Source organism: Thalassophryne amazonica, chromosome 17, assembly GCF_902500255.1.
Source record: "Thalassophryne amazonica chromosome 17, fThaAma1.1, whole genome shotgun sequence".
Lineage (NCBI taxonomy): Eukaryota > Metazoa > Chordata > Actinopteri > Batrachoidiformes > Batrachoididae > Thalassophryne > Thalassophryne amazonica.
Window position 1 is genome coordinate 64033571 of NC_047119.1, and position 18275 is coordinate 64051845.

General features: G+C 41.6%; 1 protein-coding gene across 1 annotated transcript in view; it reads right to left on the reverse strand.

The window, feature by feature from the left end:
- Nucleotides 1-18275, reverse strand: part of lmnb1 (lamin B1) — a 38915-nt gene that overhangs the window by 13645 nt on the left and 6995 nt on the right. The window contains exons 2-4 of the mRNA XM_034191511.1: nt 16018-16174; nt 15762-15887; nt 7886-8056 (exon numbers count right to left, since the gene is read on the reverse strand). Of these exons, the coding sequence (XP_034047402.1) occupies nt 7886-8056; nt 15762-15887; nt 16018-16174 (454 nt within the window). The remainder of the gene's footprint in view (nt 1-7885; nt 8057-15761; nt 15888-16017; nt 16175-18275) is intronic.

The window sequence follows — 18275 nt, forward strand, 5'->3', positions numbered from 1 at the left end:
AACTCACTAAATTAAGAAAACAGATTAATGAGGACAAACCCTTCTGATGCACCTGATCAAACATAAATAGCTACTTTTCTTCATATAATATCCTGCAGACGTGTTCGCCACCTGCTGGATGGTTAGTGGATTGACGGCTCATCAATAAGGTTTTTCACAAAATGTAACAAATCAGAAAACAGTAAATCAAGATTATATTATGATTAATAGCAGTTACACTCTAAATCTAAATAATGATCACAAATACACGCAACCCAACAGGAAGGATTTTGTAACCAAAGCAGACTTCTTCCTTCTGAGCTACGATGTCTCACTCCCTTTGTTTTGGACAAATTCTCTGCCAATTAATGCAATTACTATTAAGGACACGACACTGTTTATTATTTTATTCCAGATTTAAATGATAAATTTTCTATATAATACATTTAACTTTAATTGTATGCATATAGTTCACAATAATAAAACTCACTCACTTCCAAAGCCAAGGAGGGGGGCAGCTTAGGGCACCACCACTGGGTCACATCGATTCCTTCATCACACTACAGGGCATCCATAAAGTATTCACGGCGCTTCACTTTTTCCACATTTTCTTATGTTGCAGGCTTAGCAGGGGCGGTGGCCAAGTGGTTAGTGCACATGGCTTCAGTGTGCAAGGTTCCTGGTTCAATCCCCACTCCTGCCACATTTTTTAATGTAATGTGGAGTTACGTCAGGAAGGGCATCCGGCGTAAAACTTTTGCCAATTCAACATATGCAGATCTACCTTTGATTTGCTGTGGTGACCCAGAGTGAAAACAAGGGAGCAGCCAAAAGGTCTTACTGTTATATTACAACTTTATGCCAGAATGGATTAAATTAATTTTTTCAAAGGATTCAAGAGAATTTTATTGTCATATGCACAGAAGAACATGTTCCCTGCACAATGAAATGTGTCTACTGCATTTAACCCATCCTAATTGCCAGTAGGAGCAGAAGTCGCCATTAGGCGCCCGGGGACCAACTCCAGATGTACATCCCTGCCTTGGTCAACAGCAGGGCTGAGCAAACCAAGACCGACCCATAACAAACGACACACACATAACACACAACACACATAGGCCGGCCCGGTACATAAACATATAAAAAAAAAAAAAAAAAAGCACACACAAGGTAAGGAAGAGAAAAAAACCCTCAAGGTTGCTGCCTTCGAGAAGCCACAACAATGAGGAAAAAACTCTTATCAGCACAGAGAACAATAAACACACAGACAAACAAGAACACAGGACGACAGCCAAGATTTGAAAGTCCAGTTTATCAGAACACTCCAGTAGCAGTCCTTTTTGGCGCTAAACAACAAATTTATTATTTATTTAAATTTATTATTTATAAATTTATGCAAATTTATTAAAAACAATGATATAAGAATAATTATTCTTATATTATTGTTAGTATTCACAGCCTTTACCACGAAGCTCAAACTGAGCTCAGGAGCATCATGTTTCCACTCATTATCTTTGAGATGTTTCTACAGCTTAATTGGAGTCCACCGGGGGAAAATTCAGTTAATTGGACATGATTTGGAAAGACACACCTGTCTACATATAAGGTCCCACAGTTAATAGTGCATGTCAGAGCACAAACCAAGCATGAAGTTAAAGGAATTGTCTGTAGACGTCCGAAACAGGATTGTGTTGAGACTCAAATTTGGGGAAGGATACAGAAACATTTCTGCTGCTTTGAAGGTCCCAGTGAGCACAGTGGCCTCCTGTAAATGGAAGAAGTTCAGATCCACCAGGACTCTTCTGAGAGCTGTCCACATATCTAAACTGAGCGATTGGGGGAGAAGGGCCTTAGTCAGGGAGGTGACAAGAACCCAATGGTCACTCTGTCAGAGCTCCAGCATTCCTCTGTGGAGAGAGGAGAATCTCCCAGAAGGACAACAATCTCTGCAGTAATCAGGCCTGTGTGGTAGAGTGGGCAGATGGAAGTCACTCCTTAGTAAAAGGCACATGGCAGCCCACCTGGAGTTTGCCAAAAGGCACCTGAAGGACTCTCAGACCATGAGAAACAAAATTCTCTGGACTGATGAGACAAAGATTTAACTGCAGTCAGGTTTGAGGGAAAGATGAACGCAACAATGTACAGCGACATCCTGGATGAAAACCTGCTCCAGAGTGATCTGGACCTCAGAATGGGGTGATGGACAAGCTTTCAGCAGGTCAATGACCCTAAGCACACAGCCAAGATATCAAAGGAGTGGCTTCAGGACAACTGAATGTCCTTGAGTGGCCCAGCCAGAGCCCAGACCTGAATTTGATTGAACATCTCTGGAGATATCTGTGCACCAACACTCCCCATCCAACCCGATGGAGCTTCAGAGGTGCTGCAAAGAGGAATGGACAAAATTGCCCAAAGATAGGTGCACCAAGGTTGTGGCATCCTCCTGACTAGTCCTGGTAGTCAGAAGGATATTCAAAGACTTGAGGCTGAAATTACTGCCAAAGGTGCATCAACAAAGTACTGAGCAAAGGGTGTGAATACTTGTCTACCCATGATTTCTTTATTATTATTATTATTTTCAACAAATTTGCAAAAAAATGTTAAAAAAAAAAAAAAAAAAAAAAAAAAAAAAAGAAGACACTGTCTTCATGTTGTCATTACAGGGTGTTGTGAGTAGAATTTTGCCAGGAAAAAATAAATTTACTCCATTTTGGAATAAGGCTGTAACATGACAATGTGGCAAAGGTGAAGCGTTGTGAAAACTTTCTGGATGCACTGTAATTTAAAGAGGAAGAAATAGTGGAAAAATAAAAAGGCAAAAAATTGGGAGTATTTCAGCATAAAGGCCGAGTGTTAGCTGGTGTGCAGCAAATGTAGACTGAAAGATTAAATGACTCGACAAAAGACTGCTAGCTTAGCTACCATGCAGCCTGTGCAACAGCTGCCTAAGATTAGCAGCGACAACTCGGTGGAACAAATGGAAACAACTGCAGACAGCAGGACAGGCCAAAATGTAATGAAAAATGACAGTCAAACTACTTTACGACGGTTTGAAAAGTCGACTGGAAATATTGTGGCAGTCAAGTTAGAACAATTTTAACACAAAAATTGATATTTAACGTTCAGTTTATATTAACGCCTGACAGACTGACACATTTAACAAACTTGCAGCCTTGTTGAGTGTACTTCATTTTTCTCTTCTTTTTTTTTTTTCAAGGGGGTAAAAAAAAAAAAAAAAACTTTCCAAGTGGCCCATTAATGTTCAGTCAGAATGAAGTATTTTAACAAAATCATCAGTACTTAAAATCAGGAATATGAGGTGCAACACTCAAACGGTGAGAAAGAACTTGAGGGGGGGGAAAAAAGCAGTGCAGAGGTGGAGGACGTTACTGGCTGTCTTATGAAGACACTTAAAATCTGTACAGAAGAGGTCAAAGTTTTAAATCTTTTGTTGGAAGTGCTGAGTGTTAACTTTAACTGAGCGTACAGCTGGAGCTTTCATCATCTCGCTCTAGTCAGGTGACTACCAGTGAGATATTTACATCCAAATTAATGCATATCTGGCTGTATTTTTTGTCAGCATTATCAAAATATTTCTGGCCTGGCCGATGTTTTCCCCGCGTTACAGAGACCAGTCATAACACGCGCCTGGTGGTAATAATACTACTACAGCAAATACTAAGGAAATACTGGTGGCATAGGTTGTGCCCGAGGCGCAACAGCTGCTCGCGGCCACTCTTTGAGAACTGTCCTCAGCCTTGATGTATTTCTTCCCAAACAGAAATAAGTTATAGGCTAAAATTAAAGACAACTGATGCGTGTGTCAACAACATTTTTAGTATTTTCAGGGGTAGAGAAATCCATTGGTCCGAGGACATGGACCAGTAACTTCTGATCTATGTCTAGTTGATATTTACCCCTGCTTTGACCAACGTCTTGTTAAAAATCTTGTTGGTCTTGTGATTAAAAGTGTTCAACAAGTCAGATTTTTTTTTTTTTTCCCAAAACTGCACCTTAAATAAGTGAGCCATTCGGAGATGACAAAAGAGTTTTGAACAGCGAGCCATCCAAGATGTAATTCGGATGGACAATTTTCGAAAAACAAAAAAAAACCAAAACAAAAAAAAACCAAAACAAAAAAAAAAAACCCTGCCAAACAGTGGACGCGTTCCTCCAAGTCGTCTAAAGTGCAGAGTTTTTCGAACAAGATGTCTGTATCTATAGTATGTGCAGAGCTGAGCAGCTCAGTCAGATGGCTGTCAGAGACAGAGTGCGAGGAGGCTGAATGGAGCAGGCAAGATCAGAAGCATTAATCACATTAACCAGGTGAGAACTCTGAACTTTAATAAGCTTTTATTTTATAAAGTATTTATTTTAGATCATGAGTTAATGTAGGTGTTTTATGTTCAAGCACAAAACATGAACGAGGAGAAAAAAAAAACAAAACGGGATGACTTCGTCACACTTCCAGCCAGAATTAAAATACAAGCTGCTAATTTAGTGTTATTTTTATTTGGCTGCAGCTGTCTGTTTTATTTATTTCAGAGTAAGTTACCTTTGATTTTATTCTTATTTTCAAAAAAGAAAAAAAAAACGCATCGGGGGTGTGTGTGTGTGTGTACGTACAAAACAACCTTTGTTCTGTTCAGTTTATATCAAAGTTTTCCTGCACATGCCCAGGTATTATTTTTTCCCCCTTCTTTAAAAGAGTTTGGTCTTTACATCAGTTCTACAACGTATTAAAAACCAATAAAATGTTAACACTTTTCTTTATAGCAGTTTTGTAATTTCAGAAATGCAATAGGAAAAAAGCAAAAATGTTGCACTATTCCCAGTTTCTCCACTCACACCCACAGAAGCCAAAAATTCTTCCAGAGTTGTGTCTTGGTGGCTTCCCTCACTTGTCTCCTTCCAGTATGGTCATTTAGTTTTTGAGAACTGCCTACCTGACACAGATTTACCATAATGTACCACACTCTTTGTATTTGTATAAAACTTGTGCCAATTCAACATGCAGATCCACCTTGGATTTGCTGTGGCGACCCCGTTGTGGTGCAAACAAGGGAGCAGCCGAAGGGACTTACACCACACTCTTCGTATTTCTGAACGATTGACGAACCCCCAGACCCCCGCCAGGGGCTTCGGGTCTTTGGCCCTTGCCAAAAAATTTCAGTCCCCCAACCATGGCCCATTTTCCTCACAGATAAAAGCAGAGGACCATGTAAAAAATGTTTATAACTTTACATACATTCAACTAGGGCTGCAGCTATCGATTATTTTAGTAAGAGTATTCTGATTATTCTGGTGATTAATCAAGTAATCGGATAAAAAGTACTTCTGTGTTTTTAAACATCAATAGTCCAGGGCTCTCCCTAAGCAATGGCACAATGTCGCTGAGCCAAAGTCTTGACATTTTGCTGAAATGGCGATGGGAAATGTCTTTCTGTTTTGTTTTTTAACCATTTTTGGTTGGTGGACTGGGTCCCTGCGCGATTTTTTTTAATCCCTGTTTTTTTGTATTGCCCAAAAAAAGTGAAAATAAAAAAGCACAACACTCAGTGCGAGTATCAGCAAAACACAGAAGAAAGAGTGGACTTCTTCCAGAGACTGTCAGTGTGGCCGGGGACGGAGCTGTAGCTGTGTGAGGGGCTTCCTTCACACCGAGCAGCTTGCCGCCGGGCGAATAGTCACTCCCCACGTAGAACGGACCACGTGTATTTTAAAAATAGACAAACACACTGCTTTACACGGCATATGTGCATGCTGCAGTCGTCTTGTTTTTTTCTGGGGATGTTACAGCGCCACATACAGGCCTGGCATTTGTACTACAATGTTAAACGAAGCTTCGAGGCACAGAATTTGCCTCGAACATTTTTTGTAATCGAATTATTCGAGTTAATCGACTAATCGTTTCAGCCCTACATTCAACACAAAATGAAAATGTTCTATCATGCTATAGATTTACAAATAGAATATTGACTGAATACATGCGTGTGATGTGAAGATTAATGCTACGCTGAGGCTCGACAGGTCGTCGCTGGAGGCTCTGAGCTTCTAATACCATGAGGCCTCTACAAATGAGCCATCGCTAGATATCCAACTTGCAACCTGACTGTTGCATCTGCAGCAAAAGACTTTCTGCAGCTTCACAGCCACATGTATCTCACAGCCAGTGGGCTTTCGTATTGTCATCAGTAAACTGAAAATAAGATGATTTCTGTTCTGTTTTGGGGGTTGACGCTTATATATATATATATATATATATATATATATATATATATATATATATATATATATATATATATATATATATATATATGAGGTCTATTAGAAAAGTATCCGACCTTATTATTTTTTTCAAAAACCATATGGATTTGAATCACGTGTGATTACATCAGACATGCTTGAACCCTCGTGGGCATGCAAGAGTTTTTTCACGCCTGTCGGTTACGTCATTCGCCTGTGGGCAGTCTTTGAGTGAGGAGTCGCCCACCCTCTCGTCGATTTTTTCATTGTTTAGGAATGGCTCAGAGACTGCTGCTTTGTTTGATCAAAATTTTTTCAAAACTGTAAGGCACAACTGAGTGGACACCATTCGATAAATTCAGCTGGTTTTCGGTAAAAATTTTAACGGCTGATGAGAGATTTTGGTCTGGTAGTGTCGCCGTAAGGACAGCCCACGGTGCCTGACGGCGATCTGCGCTTCGAGGCGGCAGCGTCTCGCCATTTCAAGTTGAAAACTTCCACATTTCAGGCTCTGTTGACCCAGTAAGTCGTCAGAGAACAGAGAAATTCAGAAGTCGTCGGCGTGAGGAGTTTATTCGGACATTCCATTGTTAACGGACATTTTGTAATGAAAGAACGTGCAGGCAGAGTCGCATGTTGGGTCGGACCCGACCGCGGGGGGTCGCGACAGGAAAAACACCTCCGTTGGAAACCTTAACGGGCAAGTTGGAACATGCCCAAGCTGTTAAACAATTTCTCAGTTACTCACTTGTTGAAAGCCATCAAAAGCCGCCTGAATTTTAAAAATGGTTTTCAACACGGAGGTGTTTTTCCTGTCGCGGCGCACACAGATTCGCAGAGTCGTCACGGAAATGACTCGGCGAATTTGCGCACACGTCTTTCATTAAAAAAAGTCCTTAAACAGTGGAATGTCCGCATAAAGTCCTCATGCTGGCCTCTTCCGAATCTTCTTTGTTCTCTCACGACGTCCTCGGTGAATTAAGCCTTAAATTAGGATGTTTTCAGGTCGAAACAGGCCGACGACGGTGCCTGGAAGCGCTGCAGGACGTCCCGGTCCGTGGGAAGTCCTTACAGCGACAGAAACACCCCATAATCTCTCATCAGCCGTTAAACTTTTCACAAAAAACCAGCTTAATTTCTCGAATAGTATCCACTCGGATATTCCTCACAGATCCAAAATTTTTTTTGATAAAGCAACGCGCGCCGTCTCGAGCAGCGTGTGAAACAAAGGAATTCAGCCGAGAGGGCGGGACCACATCTCACTCAAGGCCTGCCCACAGGGAAATGACATCACCGACACGCGTGAAAAAACTCACGCATGCGCACGAGGGTTCAAGCATAATTGGTGGAATCGCACGTCATTCAAATCCATATAGTTAAAAAAAGTAAATAAAAGGGTCGGTTTATTGTCTAATAGACCTCGTATATATATATATATATATATATATATATATAGGCATGTCCGAGCTTGTCGCTTGGAATAATTTATCTGGTCTGGTGTCCACCAAGGCCACTGCTGAGATTTGATGACTTTCACTACTCATTTCAAAATCATCACACACACACACACACACACACACACACACACACACACACACACACACACACACACACACACACACACACACACACACACACCACTCAGAGTCTGTGCCCCTACTTTGGTTATGTAGGTACTCTCCATGTTGTCCTTGTAGATCTTGATCTGCTCCTCATTCTGAGCCCTCATATCAGCCAACGCCTCAGTCAGTTTATACTCATATTCCTCTTTCCGTCCAGAGTCCACCTCCACCAGGCGGGTCTCATAGCGTTGACGGGCTTCCTTCAGCTCCTGTAACACAGCACAGAGGCACCACACAGTTTCAACTGTGCACATTCTAATTAATTTCAATAAAATCCACAGCTGTGCATGCAGGATGGATGAATGGATACTCCAAGGCTGAAAGCACCCCCCCCCCCACACACACACACACACACACACACACACACACACACACACTGCAACGTGGAGATGAAGGACCTCCCTCTGTTTTTCCAGTTTTATCTGAGAATTAAACAAAGGATCCTCTGACCCTTTAACTTCTAGGCTCCAACTTCTACAGTAAAAGTCATCTAAAAACTGAAACACTATATAATGGATTATACAACTAGTGCTGACTGACAGCAATGAACTCAGGACAGCCTTGGAGGTTTGGACATTAGATATAATCGTTGTAAAACTACTCTTGCAAGATCTGTCAGGCTGAAAGACGACTGTAAGGCTGGTGTCTGGGAAAAGAAATTAACAGTTGCTTGCCTCTACTGGTGGTTGGCTCTCACTGCGGTATTGTATCACTTCCTGTTCCGGAGCACAGCGGTGTTTTTCTGTATCTGTTAGCTGTTTAATCTGCGCAGTTAGATTGATCTAGACTCGGCTCCGCACCGTGGAAAATTCTACAGCTAGCCAGGCCCCTGTAGTCGGTGCGGACCAAGGTAGCTTAGCCGCCGTTAGTTCCCCCCTGGCAGATCCCGAGCAGCCGGGAAAGCAGGCTGACTGGGTGACTGTGAGGAGGAAGCGTAGCCCTAAACAGAAGCCCTGTGTACACCGCCAACCCGTTCACATCTCTAACCGTTTTTCCCCACTCGACGACACACCCGCCGAGGATCAAACTCTGGTTATTGGCGACTCTGTTTTGAGAAATGTGAAGTTAGCGACACAAGCAACCATAGTCTTATTGTCTTCCGGGGGCCAGAGCAGGCGACATTGAAGGAAATTTGAAACTGCTGGCTAAGGCTAAGCGTAAATTTGGTAAGATTGTAATTCACGTCGGCAGTAATGACACCCGGTTACGCCAATCGGAGGTCACTAAAATTAACATTAAATCGGTGTGTAACTTTGCAAAAACAATGTCGGACTCTGTAGTTTTCTCTGGGCCCCTCCCCAATCGGACCGGGAGTGACATGTTTAGCCGCATGTTCTCCTTGAATTGCTGGCTGTCTGAGTGGTGTCCAAAAAATTAGGTGGGCTTCATAGATAATTGGCAAAGCTTCTGGGGAAAACCTGGTCTTGTTAGGAGAGACGGCATCCATCCCACTTTGGATGGAGCAGCTCTCATTTCTAGAAATCTGGCCAATTTTCTTAAATCCTCCAAACTGTGACTATCCAGGGTTGGGACCAGGAAGCAGAGTTGTAGTCTTACACACCTCTCTGCAGCTTCTCTCCCCCTGCCATCCCCTCATTACCCCATCCCCGTAGAGACGGTGCCTGCTCCCAGACTACCAATAACCAGCAAAAATCTATTTAAGCATAAAAATTCAAAAAGAAAAAATAATATAGCACCTTCAACTGCACCACAGACTAAAACAGTTAAATGTGGTCTATTAAACATTAGGTCTCTCTCTTCTAAGTCCCTGTTGGTAAATGATATAATAATTGATCAACATATTGATTTATTCTGCCTAACAGAAACCTGGTTACAGCAGGATGAATATGTTAGTTTAAATGAGTCAACACCCCCGAGTCACACTAACTGTCAGAATGCTCGTAGCACGGGCCGGGGCGGAGGATTAGCAGCAATCTTCCATTCCAGCTTATTAATTAATCAAAAACCCAGACAGAGCTTTAATTCATTTGAAAGCTTGTCTCTTAGTCTTGTCCATCCAAATTGGAAGTCCCAAAAACCAGTTTTATTTGTTATTATCTATCGTCCACCTGGTTGTTACTGTGAGTTTCTCTGTGAATTTTCAGACCTTTTGTCTGACTTAGTGCTTAGCTCAGATAAGATAATTATAGTGGGCGATTTTAACATCCACACAGATGCTGAGAATGACAGCCTCAACACTGCATTTAATCTATTATTAGACTCTATTGGCTTTGCTCAAAAAGTAAATGAGTCCACCCACCACTTTAATCATATCTTAGATCTTGCTCTGACTTATGGTATGGAAATAGAAGACTTAACAGTATTCCCTGAAAACTCCCTTCTGTCTGATCATTTCTTAATAACATTTACATTTACTCTGATGGACTACCCAGCAGTGGGGAATAAGTTTCATTACACTAGAAGTCTTTCAGAAAGCGCTGTAACTAGGTTTAAGGATATGATTGCTTCTTTATGTTCTCTAATGCCATATACCAACACAGTGCAGAGTAGCTACCTAAACTCTGTAAGTGAGATAGAGTATCTCGTCAATAGTTTTACATCCTCATTGAAGACAACTTTGGATGCTGTATCTCCTCCAAAAAAGAGAGCTTTAAATCAGAAGTGCCTGACTCCGTGGTATAACTCACAAACTCGTAGCTTAAAGCAGATAACCCGTAAGTTGGAGAGGAAATGGCGTCTCACTAATTAAGATCTTCACTTAGCCTGGAAAAAGAGTCTGTTGCTCTATAAAAAAGCCCTCCGTAAAGCTAGGACATCTTTCTACTCATCACTAATTGAAGAAAATAAGAACAACCCCAGGTTTCTTTTCAGCACTGTAGCCAGGCTGACAAAGAGTCAGAGCTCTATTGAGCTGAGTATTCCATTAACTTTAACTAGTAATGACTTCATGACTTTCTTTGCTAACAAAATTTTAACTATTAGAGAAAAAATTACTCATAACCATCCCAAAGACGTATCGTTATCTTTGGCTGCTTTCAGTGATGCCGGTATTTGGTTAGACTCTTTCTCTCTGATTGTTCTGTCTGAGTTATTTTCATTAGTAACTTCATCCAAACCATCAACATGTTTATTAGACCCCATTCCTACCAGGCTGCTCAAGGAAGCCCTACCATTATTTAATGCTTCGATCTTAAATATGATCAATCTATCTTTGTTAGTTGGCTATGTACCACAGGCTTTTAAGGTGGCAGCAATTAAACCATTACTTAAAAAGCCATCACTTGACCCAGCTATCTTAGCTAATTATAGGCCAATCTCCAACCTTCCTTTTCTCTCAAAAATTCTTGAAAGGGTAGTTGTAAAACAGCTAACTGATCATCTGCAGAGGAATGGTCTATTTGAAGAGTTTCAGTCAGGTTTTAGAATTCATCATAGTACAGAAACAGCATTAGTGAAGGTTACAAATGATCTTCTTATGGCCTCGGACAGTGGACTCATCTCTGTGCTTGTTCTGTTAGACCTCAGTGCTGCGTTTGATACTGTTGACCATAAAATTTTATTACAGAGATTAGAGCATGCCATAGGTATTAAAGGCACTGCGCTGCAGTGGTTTGAATCATATTTGTCTAATAGATTACAATTTGTTCATGTAAATGGGGAATCTTCTTCACAGACTAAAGTTAATTATGGAGTTCCACAAGGTTCTGTGCTAGGACCAATTTTATTCACTTTATACATGCTTCCCTTAGGCAGTATTATTAGACGGTATTGCTTAAATTTTCATTGTTACGCAGATGATACCCAGCTTTATCTATCCATGAAGCCAGAGGACCACCAATTAGCTAAACTGCAGGATTGTCTTACAGACATAAAGACATGGATGACCTCTAATTTCCTGCTTTTAAACTCAGATAAAACTGAAGTTATTGTACTTGGCCCCACAAATCTTAGAAACATGGTGTCTAACCAGATCCTTACTCTGGATGGCATTACCCTGACCTCTAGTAATACTGTGAGAAATCTTGGAGTCATTTTTGATCAGGATATGTCATTCAAAGCGCATATTAAACAAATATGTAGGACTGCTTTTTTGCATTTACGCAATATCTCTAAAATCAGAAAGGTCTTGTCTCAGAGTGATGCTGAAAAACTAATTCATGCATTTATTTCCTCTAGGCTGGACTATTGTAATTCATTATTATCAGGTTGCCCTAAAAGTTCCCTAAAAAGCCTTCAGTTAATTCAAAATGCTACAGCTAGAGTACTGACGGGGACTAGAAGGAGAGAGCATATCTCACCCATATTGGCCTCTCTTCATTGGCTTCCTGTTAATTCTAGAATAGAATTTAAAATTCTTCTTCTTACTTATAAGGTTTTGAATAATCAGGTCCCATCTTATCTTAGGGACCTCGTAGTACCATATCACCCCAATAGAGCACTTCGCTCTCAGACTGCAGGCTTACTTGTAGTTCCTAGGGTTTGTAAGAGTAGAATGGGAGGCAGAGCCTTCAGCTTTCAGGCTCCTCTCCTGTGGAACCAGCTCCCAATTCAGATCAGGGAGACAGACACCCTCTCTACTTTTAAGATTAGGCTTAAAACTTTCCTTTTTGCTAAAGCTTATAGTTAGGGCTGGATCAGGTGACCCTGAACCATCCCTTAGTTATGCTGCTATAGACGTAGACTGCTGGGGGGTTCCCATGATGCACTGTTTCTTTCTCTTTTTGCTCTGTATGCACCACTCTGCATTTAATCATTAGTGATCGATCTCTGCTCCCCTCCACAGCATGTCTTTTTCCTGGTTCTCTCCCTCAGCCCCAACCAGTCCCAGCAGAAGACTGCCCCTCCCTGAGCCTGGTTCTGCTGGAGGTTTCTTCCTGTTAAAAGGGAGTTTTTCCTTCCCACTGTAGCCAAGTGCTTGCTCACAGGGGGTCGTTTTGACCGTTGGGGTTTTACATAATTATTGTATGGCCTTGCCTTACAATATAAAGCGCCTTGGGGCAACTGTTTGTTGTGATTTGGCGCTATATAAAAAAATTGATTGATTGATTGATGTGAGTGACTCTAAACAGCCTTTTTTCATGTATTTACTCTAAGGTTGGAATAAAAATTGATATTTTATAAAAGATCCAACTGACTTCTCATGGCTGAACTAAATTTTCCTCCCAAACCTGTTAACCAACAATAGATGTTTGTTATTGACCTAAAATAACCAGAGGTATTTGCATCTGTAATCATTACTTTAGAATAATATGCAAAGTTGCATTTTAATCAAAATGGGGTTATAGAATCTGAACTGTCCATCTAAGAGTTTTCAAGTAGGTTGAGTCAAGTCATCTGGACTTGTTTATTTCCTTGGAAACGTTTCACTCTTCATTCAGAAAAGCTTCATCAGTTTAATCCTCTCAGGTCATTGGGTGCATCAAACACTTTTTTGTCGTCATGTTTCTAGTAATAGCTCAGCAATGGAATGTCTCAGATACTTCATTCGAGCACTTCCTGTGCCAGACTTTACTGCAGAAAGTTGCTCACGGGCAGCAATGCTTTTAATCTAAACAAAAACAGGAACAAGAGTCTTTCAAGCTACAGGAAAACATTTTTATTCAGTCTGTCACAAAAAGGAATTCGACATAGAAAAAAAAGTTTTGTTTTTGAGTGGAAATTGTGCAAAAAAAAAAAAAGAAAAAAAAAGTTGCAAGTCATTATTTTGTACAGTGGATTAAAACTTGGAAACAAGTTGTTCCAGTGAGCCATTTTATATTATCTTTATATATATATTAGTATTGTACATTTTTTAGTCTGTAATATCGGCATTAGTATCAGTCAGGTTCTGCCAGTGCCAGTCACAGGAAAAATAAAAAAAATAAAAACTCTGCTGCTGTTTTAGTGTTTTAAGGTGCGTTTACACATAAGACGCGTTATGCGAATGTCATTTTTCTGTCATTCGTGACACATTCCTGACATTCTTAATGTGACTTAACGCATCTGAATAGGTTTCTTAATAGTGCGTGTTGGTGCGATATTCTTGATATTCGTGGATCATGTTTTTGCCTGTTAAAAAAAATCTTCCACGAATGTCACACACCACCCTCATTTCGTCTCACGTCGTGGAGGTCGCAACTGAGCGTGTTGATCCGTCTTGATGAGTACTGATCCTTAATAGAATGTGACAATGTTCGTAGTGGTTCCTGTGATGGTTCTTGGAGCCCAAACTGTCATGCGTTATTACGAAGTGACACAGAAACTGTCAAGTTTTGACACGACTTGTAACGCGGCGTCGCATTTCACTGCGCGCCACGACGAATCAGTTTTCTGTCACGTGCGCACAATTAAACTCAGCTCCAAATGTCGGTCCACAGTTCCTGCTGAAGCTCCTCAGGACGCTCCTGCAGGAGTTCCACCTGCTGTTGTAACCGATGAGCGGGAGAACGTGTCTGAGCAACCAGAGGAGCGAGAGGAGACTCACGTGCAGCCAGACATCTCTGCACCTCCTCCAGTCCGGCAGAGGAAGAAGCGCACGCACAATTAAACCCTGCTGCACCGCGTTCAGTTTGATTGCTGACACCAAGTCGGCTAAAAGTCAAATTTCAGTGCTCTTCAGCGCGCTCCTGCAGGTGTTCCACCTGCTGCATGTGCCTGATGTTTGGGGAAATGCGCAAGACGAGACCCGCATGAAGCCACACATCTGGCTCTGTCCTCCTCCTCTCTGCGCCACTCCATGGCACAGAGCCCAACTACGCATGCAGTCACAAAGTTCTTCTGAAAAACTGGAGCGATCTGAATTCGGTTGGATGAATATGGGTGTGTGTGTGTGTGGGGCGACAATTCACCTCGTTCACAACGTGACAGAACTTAACGCTGCGCTGTTACGTGCAATAGTGCGTAACAATGCGGAACACTATTCTTGACCGTGCGTAATGGTTCCTGATAATTCTCCGGCAACATGTGCCATTAATCGTAACGTGTGGTAACAGGTTGCAGCAGTTCCTGAGGACACCTGACGCCTCTGCCCCAAATCATCACATTCGTGATCTGTGGCAAAGAATGTGTACTTCGTGGCATTCGTGACTTGTTATGTGTAAACGCAGCATTACAGCTTAACCTTTGGTAAACAACAACAGAATAATGTTTTGTTTGTCTGAAATGGAAACATTCTATGCCCACAGTGTTCTGTGTCTCCTCACCTCTCTCACATTTTGACTGAAGTGTTCTAAAAAAAAAAAAAAAAAAAAAAACACAGCCAAAGGTCCCGTGATGAAGCTAAGCTCTGCGCTGTGCTCTGGCAGTCACAACTGGTAGACTTTATGTGCAGTTCATTGCATTCCAAAAAGTCCACATACATTTTTCTTTTTTTGTTTAATAGGCCGGTGCAGATTATGTTAAAAAGGCATTAAATCGGGCTTATTAATTGGCTGACTGATAGCTGAGGTTGCTGTCTTACAGCAGCTGATGTCTTATACTTTCCACTGCCTCCACAATCAGTATGTGCATGAACACTGAGGCCACATCGTAGGAAACTGTGGTTTTATTCAGGTTTATACTCAGGCTTCAAACTTTGTTCATCAACTCTAGTTATTGATGTGGGGGAGTGCTGCCGACCGGCAGCGTTCAAACAGTGGCTGCACATTGGCTGTGCTGTATTTGACAGAGTTAAAAGGTCTGACCGTCTGTGTGTGTCTTTGGGAGTCCAGACATTCAAATGTGTCCTCTCCAAAATACAGACAGTTAATACCTCGTGACTAAACAAGTTCAGTTGACCTGACTCAACCTACTTTACCATCATGACCTGGATAACAATCTTCACAGACATCTTAGAGTTCCAGAATGCCCCAAAAGAAGACCTTTCCAAAAACGCCCATTAAACACCCATGGTCATTTCCAGGAAGTAAATGGCCTCTGGCTTGTGGATGAACTCAATTAGATTTTCCTTGTTGGACATCCTTAAAGTCGTCTTACCTCCTCATGCATGCTCTTACGGAAATCCATGTCCTCAGTCAGACTCTGACAGCGGTTTTCCAAGTCGACGCGAAGGAGCATCTCATCGGCAAGGTGCTTCTTGGCCTGAGCGAGACCTGTATCCAACTGACCACACACAGAGAGCGAGACTGAAAAACATGTCAAAATGTCATCAAGTTGAACAAAATCAACTCTCAACTGGAAAACAAAAGCATCAGCAGATGCAAACCGCTGCCTCCGTAGGTGAGAGGCGTACCTCCTGCAGCCGCTCTTTGAGGTCAGCTATAGCGGCCTCCAGAACCCTCTTCTCAGACTGTGATGTAGACAACATGGCCTCTTTATTGTTCAGCTGAGCCTCCAGGTCCTTCAGCCTCGTCTGGGCTCCTGCTGCATCAGAGTCCCTCTTGTTGTAGCTGAATGGAGAACATTGCATGCTGGGTGAACAGGCACTAAAATACAAGACGACTGTGACCACTGGAAGAGCTACAAGACCAAGTCTGCCACTGATTTCATTAACGTTAGTGGGGTAACTGACCATGTTTGATCTGTATGGACCCCCCCACCGGACACACACACACACACACAAACACACGAGTTGCGATTAACTGCCAAGTTTACGCAAGTGAGATTTCATATTACGACAACTAAAAACACTTTTCCCCAGGGGCAATCACCAGAACACCCTCTTTTTTGAAACAAGTCTGTTAAATGCCCACCTGAATTTAAAATACATGGAATACATTTGATGAATGAGAACAGGACAAACAAATGGATACAATCAGGCAAGTTTTTATGTTACAGCCTTATTATTAAATGTAGAAAATTCATATTTTCCATCAAAATACTGCTCACAACACCCCATAATGACAACATGAAAAAAAGTTTTTTCAAATTTGTTAAAAATAAAAACTGAGAAATCACATGTACATAAGTATTCACACCCTTTGCTCAATACTTTGTCGATGCACCTTTGGTAGCAATTACAGCCTCAAGTCTTCTTGAATATGATGCTACAAGCTTGGTGCACCTATCTTTGGGGAGTTTTGCCCAGTCCTCTTTGCAGCACCTCTCAAGTTCCATCATGTTGGATGGGGAGCATCGGTACACAGGCATTTTCAGATCTCTCCAGAGATGTTCAGACAGATTCAGGTCTGGGCTCTGGCTGGGCCACTCAAGGACATTCACAGAGTTGTCCTGAAGCCACTCCTTTGATATCTTGGCAAGGGAATCACCAATCCACAATTTTTCACTTCCGATCCCGATACCTGAATTTGAATATCTGCCAGTACGTTTCCTATCCGATACCAGAGCTCTGTTTGCTTTAATATTATTGTTGATTTTATGAGGATTTTCTTTTTATAGACTTAATGAGAAAAGACAGCAGTCTGTGTCTCTCCTTCTCAATTTTCAAATTCAATGGAGCTTTATTCAATCAATCAACAACTTTATTAATCCCACAAGGGTCAATTTCATTTGAGTAGTCCGTTAAAAAACCCACAATAACATAACATATAACAATAAAGCAAAAAACAGACTTAAGGAGTTAAAATGAATAGCAAGAATAAATAAATAAAATAAAAACATGGCAGACCTATGGAGCATTTAAAAGTCGAATCGCCGAAGGGATAAACTACTTTAAAAACCGGTTGGTTTTATTGGTATGGGACACATATGTTTACATAGTCAAAGCAAGTGTTACAGAGAAAACTTAAGTCCTCTGTCTCGCTCCCTGTCTGTCTCTCTCTTTCACCGTCACTTTCTCTCTCCATCTGTCTCTTTTTCTTTCTCTCTCGCTGTTTTCGTGCTGCACAAAATTCGAACTTTTTGGAAACACGAAGCCTTTCAACTGGAAAATAAATGAATCATCAGCGATGCTCATGCGCAGGATTTTTTCCTTTCAGTGGACAGAATCTCTGTTCTCTGTTTGACAGCCTCGGGACAGTGAAGTGGCTAACTTTTTAGCAAACATTTTCAGCAACAATTGTTTTGTTTTTTTTATCCCCCCCGGAAAATCCATGCTCGACGCACAGACAAATTCAACCCAAGAGCCGGGCGGAAATTTGCCACTACCCACAGCTAGAACACTGTAGAAGAGAGCTCTCTCAAGCAGCTCAGCTCCAGAAAACCTCCCCCTCTCCTCCTCCCACTCAGCAGCAAACAAAGCAGAGAGCAAACAGCAGTTGAGAGGATTCACAGTGGCTCTTCTCCGGTATCGGAAAATGTCGCGAGTTGGATCAGTATTAGGGCTGCCACAAAAGACTATTTTGATAGTCGACTAGTCAACTATTATTTTTACGATTAGTTGACTAGTCGGATCATACGTAATTTCCTAAATTTAAGGCCTGCAGCATTTTCCGAGAAACGTCAGGGGATGAAAACATGAACATTTCCAAATCAGTGACTATTTTTTAGACTTCATTTACATCAACCATTCAGAAATACAAACAGTGTGGTAATTTATAGGAAATCTGTGTCAGGTAGGCAGTTCTCAAAAACTAAATGTCCATTCTGGAA